Below are 8,203 nucleotides of genomic sequence, written 5' to 3'. Positions count from 1 at the left end.
TCTCAGCCTCAACCTCGCATGCCCCTTCGCCTCCCATCCTCGCCAGCCCTGGGAGGTCCCGAATTCCTCGGATTCGCTCCCCCTCGGAGGGGACAACTGATGTCTCAGTACGGATTAGCTCCAGTTAAATCGGCCCTCAACACGATGCTGCTTTGTGTGAACTCCCTGATGGGACAGAGTTGTCCCCAGATGCTGTCCACCTCTATCTGCTTTCCCTCCGTCCACCCTGTGAAATCCTGATGGAGTTTTTCTTCAGAATAATTGCCTATCCTTTAAGGCTAACCTTTTCCTTAAAAAAATATTCCAGATTTTCAGTTGAGTTGGAGTTGAGCCAGAGCCTTCCGTGGGGTTCGAACCCGGGTGCCCAGAATGTAGGCCTGGGGCCAAGAGAAGTCCAGACTTGTCCCGAAACATTCCCGGGGACCGCATCCCGAAATTAGTGACCATTTTGTATCGATTGTAGCCTAACTCCGGCCTCCGCCCATTCCGAACGTCCACATCTGCTTTGCAAAGCATAGAGGCCTCGACAAATCCGTGAGAGAAATATTTGATCTATTTATTGTCACGTGAACTCCGTGACAAAACGCAGTGAAAAATGTTGTAGACAGTGTGCGGCGCCATCTTAGAACATAGAACGATAAACCAAAATGTGGGATAAAAAGGCAGAAAAACAAATGAAGTAATCAGGAGAGTGTTCAACTTTACGATCCTTCTCGAGTGCTCTGTCTGCTGGCCAGATATGAGACCCCTTAGCTACTGGAATGAAAGTCACCACTGTTGGGCGCCATCTTGCCTCCATTGACGTGACCGGCGCCATCTTGGTTGCACGCTTAGAAGCAGAGTTAGGCTTTTCGGCCTACCAGGCCTGCACTGCCACTCGATCACGGTGGATAAGTTTCTCAACCCCGTTATCCTCGATCCCCTTACCAATCTGGAACCGATCCAACCGTCTTAGAGACGCTCGGTGACTTGGCCTGCGCAGCCCTGGCGTTCCGCAGATGCTCAGCCTTTGAGAGGGGAGGCAGGGTACGGGGTTGACTGTCGGGGACGCAGCAGGGGGGGGTCATTGGGCCCAACAGCCCTCTGATGGTGGCCCAGTATGGCCCCACTATTGGGCCCAGGCCTGAGGTTGGTTCCTCCATTTATTAACCATCTAACCCCTTCCCCTCCACGAATCTGATCTCCCTCAGTAGGATGTTTCAGACGATATATGATTGGTTCTGGTGGGATCGCCTCTGGTTGCCCTACAACCTGACCTGGACGGACTTGGAAGACCGGGATGGGCGCATCTACGCCAAGGCCAGCGACCTGTACGTCACCATACCCTGTGCCTTTGTGTTCATGATCGTCCGCTATCTCTTCGAGAGGTGAGCCCGCCCCTGACTCAATATCGTGTGTTTCTTTTGGGGGGGGAGGTGTGGGGGGGGGGAAAGGGTGAGCTGAGGGTGGAGGGATTGAGCTGCCTCTGGGCTTGGGTCAGTCAGGGCAAAAGGTCCCACCAAAATGTTGCCCCCACCCCGGGACTGTGAAACCTCGGGCCTAATTTTGGCAGCCCTGGGTAGTGGTTGGGGGGTTGTCCGTTGACAATGAAGCCCACTTTCTGTTGCCCTGAGGGTGGGGGCTCCTTCGCAACACCACCCCCCCCCCCCCTCACCCCAGTGCTTTCGATGCCTCAGACTCCCTCTAGGCCCCTGGTCTGGGACAGGACTGGAGTCGGTAGGCCTCAACGTGAAAAACAATCCTCCAGTTTTAGGTTCCTTCACCCCCAGCCCCCCCCTCCACCCCCTCCACCCTCCCACGCTCTCAGGCTGTTGCTTCTGAACCAGGCCTCACTTGAGGGGGGGGGGGGGGGGGGGGGGAGTGGGAGGAAGGTGTGTGGTGGCCAGGCCTCTCTGGGCGGGGAGGGAGTCCGGTGGATCTCCGGGCCCCCGGAGGCCTTGCTGAGGGAACGCTGGGATCGGGGGACCTCCGAGCAGGTGGGAGGGGGGGGAGAAAGAGAAAAGGGACCCGTTGAATTTGAGCCTAAACTGGCTTTTGTTGACGGGGTGGGGGGGGCTGGGAAGTGTCGAAGGGAGAAAATGGCTGCCCTTTGGCGAGGGCGCCAATGCTGACACTTAACTTGAGGGTTGTGATTGGCGCACGATAATTTCCCACACCCCCCCCCCCCACCAAAAAAAAATTACGACATCAATTCTGAGGCCTGAGGTAGGCCTCGAGCCCAGGAGTTTCAGATTCATGTGAACCGCAGGACGTGGTTTTTTTTTTCCCCTTTTTTTCTTTTGGCTGACCCTTTCACGCTCCTCCCACCCCAACCCTCGCGGTGACCGTCCCCTGTTCCGGAAGCTTCCGTCTGCTGTTGCCAGACCATCGCTAACTCTCGGTGTGCCTCTTGCCCTCTGCAGGACCGTTGCCACATACTTTGCCCGGGTTCTGGGCATTAAGGAGAAAGTGCGGTTGAGAGTCAAGCCCAACCCGATTCTCGAAAAGTCTTTCAGAGCTTCCTCGAAGCACCCGAAACAGGTGGGTCCAGCCTCCCCTCCCCCTGCCCCTCCTCGCTCGGCCTTTCACCACTATGTTCAAATGGAGGAAGACTGCGGAAAACCACGGTGTGGGGGGGGGGGGGACACAGAGGGATTTGGGAATCGTTGACTGTGATCCGCAGCGTTCCCCGTTCAGCGGGCAAAGGGGCAGGAAATGGAATCCTGGCCTTTATTCCGAAGGGAAGGGGGCTTGAAAGTCGGGAGGTTTCGCTAAAACCATAGAAGACTACACTCAGAGCGCAGCTGGAAGACCGTGAGTAGTTTCAGGGCCCCGTATCTAAGAAATGATAGAGCTGGAAGCAGTCCAGAGGAAGTTCACTTGGCAGATCCTGGAGGGGACTGTCAGATGAGGGAGAGGGTGAGTAGGTTGGGCGCCTGGAGTTTAGGAGAATGAGGATTATTGAAGATTCTCGGATGGTGGGGGGAGGCATTGGTGTGGAGAGGGTGTGTGTGGGAGGGTCTAGGACCAGAGGGGGTATCATCTCAGAGTAAAGGGGGGTCACCCCTCGAAGTCAGGGATGAGGGGGAGTTTCCGAGGGGGGAGAATCTGGGGGATTCTTTACCACAAACGCTGGGTCGTCGAGGGTATTGAAGGCTGAGATGGAGAGATTTCTTTTTCGTTTAATCGCGACTTGTCGAACTCCCTCTCTTTCGTCCTCCTGAGTCGGTTTCGCCTGCGTCCCTTTCTCCCCGGGCGGGAGAGGGCGAGGTAGTGAAGATCTTGGTTAGAGATGGCGATAAAACCGAGGGTCTTGGGTCTGTGAGGGAGGGAGAGGCGGGGGTTTGAATCCGGAATCGAGCGGAGGAAGTCCTGCAGAGAGGGATCGCAGACTGACCGGAAAGGGGGAAAAGATTGGGAAGCGCGTGGGGGGCGGGACGGAGGGGGCTAAAGAATGAAGGGAAAAGGGGCTAGGACTCTCCCCTGAGGCATGATGGGAAGGTTGGTCTCCTGTACGTTGGCGTCTCAGAGACAAGTTGGGGAGTGAGGCGACAGAGGGAGGGTTTCGAGGTGGAGGGGGTGCGCTGTGGGAGGGGGTTTGTACAGGGGGCAGTTCTTTCGAAGAGCAAGTACAGGTTCTGTGCCTGAACGGCCTCCCCCCTGGGAGGGAAGGGTGCGGGGTGGGGGTGGGGGTGGGGGGCGATTGTTGCAGCGGTGCTAAAGGGGGTCCGGTCCGGTCTCTCGCAGAGCGACATCGAGGGTCTCAGCAAGAAATGTGGCCTCAGCCCCCGGCAGGTGGAGAGGTGGTTCCGGAGGAGACGCAACCTCGAGCGGCCCAGTGTCCTGAAGAAATTCCGGGAAGCTTGGTAAGGGGGGGGGGGGGTGGAGAAGGGGGTGGGGAGGGCGAAGGGAGTGGGGGTAAGGAGGGAGTGGGGGTGGGGCGGGCAGAGCGTGGGGGAGTGGGGGTGGGGGGGGGGAGAAGGGAGTGGGGGTGGGGGGGGGGCGATCAGCAGGCAAACAAAGAAAATGGACTCTCTCTCTCTCTCTTCCTTTCCCCCTCTGTCTCACCCATTCTCTCTCTCTCCCTCTCTTGCGCTCCCTCATGCACTTGCTCTCCCTCTCCCTCCCTTTTTTTTCTCTCTCTCTACTTTCATTTTTCTCATGCTCTTGCTCTCACCTTTTGCTTCTCTCGCGCTCTCCCTCCCTCTTTCTCTCGCACTCTCCCTCCCTCTTTCTCTCGCACTCTCCCTCCCTCTTTCTCTCGCACTCTCCCTCCCTCTTTCTCTCGCACTCTCCCTCCCTCTTTCTCTCTCTCCCTCCCTCTTTCTCTCTCTCTCTCCCTCCCTCTTTCTCTCTCTCTCTCCCTCCCTCTTTCTCTCTCTCTCTCCCTCCCTCTTTCTCTCTCTCTCCCTCCCTCTTTCTCTCTCTCTCCCTCCCTCTTTCTCTCTCTCTCCCTCCCTCTTTCTCTCTCTCTCCCTCCCTCTTTCTCTCTCTCTCCCTCCCTCTTTCTCTCTCTCTCCCTCCCTCTTTCTCTCTCTCTCCCTCCCTCTTTCTCTCTCTCTCTCCCTCCCTCTTTCTCTCTCTCTCTCCCTCCCTCTTTCTCTCTCTCTCTCCCTCCCTCTTTCTCTCTCTCTCTCCCTCCCTCTTTCTCTCTCTCTCTCCCTCCCTCTTTCTCTCTCTCCCTCTCTTCCCTACGTGCTGACTCTCTCTCTGCCTCCCTCCCTCTTGCTCTATTTCTCTGTGTCTCTTTCTCTCTCTCACTACATCTGTCTATCTGTCTCTCTCTCTCTCTCTCTATCTCCCCTGCCCCCGTCCCCTGCAGGGACCCTTCGCTAGGGGCGGACAGACAGACTGTCCCCCCTGTTAATCCTCTCCCCCTGACCCCTGTCCCTGATCTCGGGCCACCCCTTTGAGTTTGTCCGCGTCCCACGTGTGTTGTGTACACACAGCAAAATCCCCCAGGGTGCACCTTGTCGACAGACAGCGCCAACCCCTCCCCACCCCCTAGCGCCCGCTCCCTGAGGATGCTGGGTAGGGAGCGGGATGGGGGGGGTGGTGTTGAGATACAATGTTGGTTTGTTATTGGCTGTTGTTTACTTCCTTTTCAGTTGGCGATTCACCTTTTATCTTCTTGCTTTCACTGCTGGCATGGCTGTTGTAGTTGACGTGAGTAACATTCCTTACTTGGTTGTGAGTCCTGTCAGTCTGTCTCTCTTCCCCCGCCCCAGTCCCTAATTGCCCCCTTAATCTGAGTCTCTCACTTGCGACCATTTCAGAGAGTCAGCCCCTCCGCTGTGGGGTCTGCAGACGTGTGAGGGCTGTCCACTCAGGGACAGGAAGCCATTCAGCCCCTCCCTCTTTCCTCCAGCCTGTTATACTAGGAGAGGAGGTCATTGAGTCATCCCCCACCCCAAGCCTGTCACACAGAAACTGGGGGGAGGCTATTCAGCACAGGGGTTCAGAGGTTAGCACCACTGCCTCACGGCGCCAGGGACCCGGGTTTGATTTCCCCCCCTCCAACTCTGTGCAAACCCCGCACAGTCACCCATTCTCTCCCCGTGTCTGCGTGGGTTTCCTCCGGGTGCTCCGATTTCCTCCCACAGTCCAAAGATGTGCAGGTTAGGGTGGATTGGCCATGCTAAATTATCCCATAGTGCCCCAGGGATGTACAGGTTAGGGTGGATTGGCCATGCTAAATTGTCCCATAGTGCCCCAGGGATGTGCAGGTTAGGGTGGACTGGCCATGCTAAATTGTCCCATAGTGCCCCACGGATGTGCAGGTTAGGGTGGACTGGCCATGCTAAATTGTCCCATAGTGCCCCAGGGATGTGCAGGTTAGGGTGGACTGGCCATGCTAAATTGTCCCATAGTGCCCCACAGATGTGCAGGTTAGGGTGGATTGGCCATGCTAAATTGTCCCATAGTGCCCCAGGGATGTGCAGGTTAGGGTGGATTGGCCATGCTAAATTGTCCCATAGTGCCCCAGGGATGTGCAGGTTAGGGTGGATTGGCCATGCTAAATTGTCCCATAGTGCCCAGGGATGTGCAGGTTAGGGTGGATTGGCCATGCTAAATTGTCCCATAGTGCCCCAGGGATGTGCAGGTTAGGGTGGATTGGCCATGCTAAATTGTCCCATAGTGCCCAGGGATGTGCAGGTTAGGGTGGATTGGCCATGTTAAATTGTCCCGTAGTGCCCAGGGATGTGCAGGTTAGGGTGGGACAGCCATGGGAAATGTAAGGTTACAGAAATAATGTTGGAGTGGGACGGGGTGGGGTGGTGGTGAGCCTGGTGAGGAAACTGTTCAGAGGGTCAGTATGGACCCAAGGGGCCGAATGGCCTGTTTCCACACTGGGGATTCTGTGATTCTATCATCCTGTGAGGGAAAGGTCGACAACAGTTTTGTGCTTGACTAATGGGATGGGGAGTGGGGAAATATCAACGAGGGTGAAAGAGTGGGCTCACAGACTGAAATTGAAGAGAGTGGTGCTGGAAAAGCACAGCCAGTCCTGCAGCACCAAGGAGGGGGAGAGTCGACGTTGTCAGCATAAGCTCTTCATCAGGAATGAGAGACAGAGCTGGCAGGTAGTCTCTGGGTTGGACTCTTCCCATGTAGGGTTATCCAGTCAGCTCCTGCACTCTGTGATCGGATCACCTTCCACTGAACACTCCCGCCTCTCTGCCCCATAACCCCTCGATCCCCTTCCTGATTACAAATCTCTCCCATCTCAGCCTGGAATACCCTTCCTGACCCAGTCCCCTCCATGGATTCACTCTCATCAGAGAGAGAAGAAATCCCTCCCCCCAACTCTGTCTTTGATGAGCGGCCCTTTGTTTTGAGATGTTGCTCCCTCTGCGCCTGGGGAAACACTCTCTCCATGTCTCCAGGACAATTCCACCCCCCCCCCCCCCCCCCCCACTCCGAGAATCTTGTACGTTTCAATCAGGTCATCTCCCATTCTTTGAAGCGTTTCCCCAGGATCATGGCTTTCAAAAGTAGGGGACATATTTTTAACGTGAGTCTCATAGGGTCTTACAGATGTACCCTTCGGCCCAACTCTTCCATGCTGACCCAGATATCCCAACCCAATCCAGTCCCATTTGCCAGCACCTGGCCCATCTCCCTCCAAACCCTTCCTATTCATGTCCCCATCCAGATGCCTTTTAAATGTTGTCATTGTACCAGCCCCCACCACTTCCTCTGGCAGCTCATTCCACACACGCACCACCCTCTGTGTGAAAAAGTTGCCCCTCAGGTCCCTTTCCCCTCTCACCCTAAACCTATTCCCCTCTAGTTCTGGACTCCCCCCACCCCAGGGAAAAAACCTTGCCTATTTACCCTATCCACACCCCCTCATGATTTTATAAACCTCTATAAGGTCACCCCTCAGCCTCCGACGCTCCAGGGAAAACAGCCCCAGCCTGTTCAGCCTCTCCCTGTAGCTCAAACCCTCCAACATCCTTGTAAATCTTTTCTGAACCCTTTCAAGTTTCACAACATCTTTCTGATAGGAAGGAGACCAGAATTGCACGCGATATTCCAACAGTGGCCTAACCAATGTCCTACAGCCGCAACATGACCTCCCAACTCCTGTACTCAATACTCTGACCAATAAAGGAAAGCATACCAAACGCTGCCTTCACTATCCTATCTACCTGCGACTCCACTTTCAAGGAGCTATGAACCTGCACTCCAAGGTCTCTTTGTTCAGCAACACTCCCTGGGACCTTACCATTAAGTGTATAAGTCCTGCTAAGATTTGCTTTCCCAAAATGCAGCCCCTCACATTTATCTGAATTAAATTGGAGAAAGATATTAAAAAAAAACGCAAGGGGCAAATTATTTACAAGGGGGTGGTACGTGTGTGGAATGAGCTGCCAGAGGAAGTGATGGAGGCTGGTACAATGACACCATTGAAAGGGACATTTGGATAAGGACATGAATGGGAAGGGGTTGGAGGGGTATGGGGCAGGCAGGTGGGACTAATGTAGTTTGGGATTATGGACTGGTTGGACCGAAGGGTCTGTTTCTGTGCTGTATGTCTCGAAGTACAGGCGGCTGTGACTTCACCAGATGAAGGAGTGGCGCTCCGAGAGCTTGCAACTTCAAATAAGGCTGTTAGACTGGATCCCGGTGTTGTCCAACCTCTCCCTCCGTTCCTGGGATCAGCCGAGTCAACTGTGCAGTGCAGGGACTGTAGCAAGTGGGCCCCCCCCCCCCCCCC

General features: G+C 55.3%; 1 protein-coding gene across 2 annotated transcripts in view; it reads left to right on the top strand.

Annotated features, from left to right (window-relative positions):
- Positions 1-8,203, top strand: part of cers2a (ceramide synthase 2a) — a 49,224-nt gene that overhangs the window by 24,933 nt on the left and 16,088 nt on the right. For both annotated transcript variants that reach the window (XM_060820697.1, XM_060820698.1), the window contains exons 2-5: positions 1,191-1,367; positions 2,403-2,520; positions 3,727-3,845; positions 5,088-5,145. In XM_060820697.1, coding sequence (XP_060676680.1) covers positions 1,191-1,367; positions 2,403-2,520; positions 3,727-3,845; positions 5,088-5,145 — 472 coding nt within the window. The remainder of the gene's footprint in view (positions 1-1,190; positions 1,368-2,402; positions 2,521-3,726; positions 3,846-5,087; positions 5,146-8,203) is intronic.

Source organism: Hemiscyllium ocellatum, chromosome 50, assembly GCF_020745735.1.
Source record: "Hemiscyllium ocellatum isolate sHemOce1 chromosome 50, sHemOce1.pat.X.cur, whole genome shotgun sequence".
NCBI lineage: Eukaryota > Metazoa > Chordata > Chondrichthyes > Orectolobiformes > Hemiscylliidae > Hemiscyllium > Hemiscyllium ocellatum.
The sequence above is the reverse complement of the archived record's forward strand: the minus strand, read 5'-3'. Positions and strand labels throughout refer to the sequence as shown.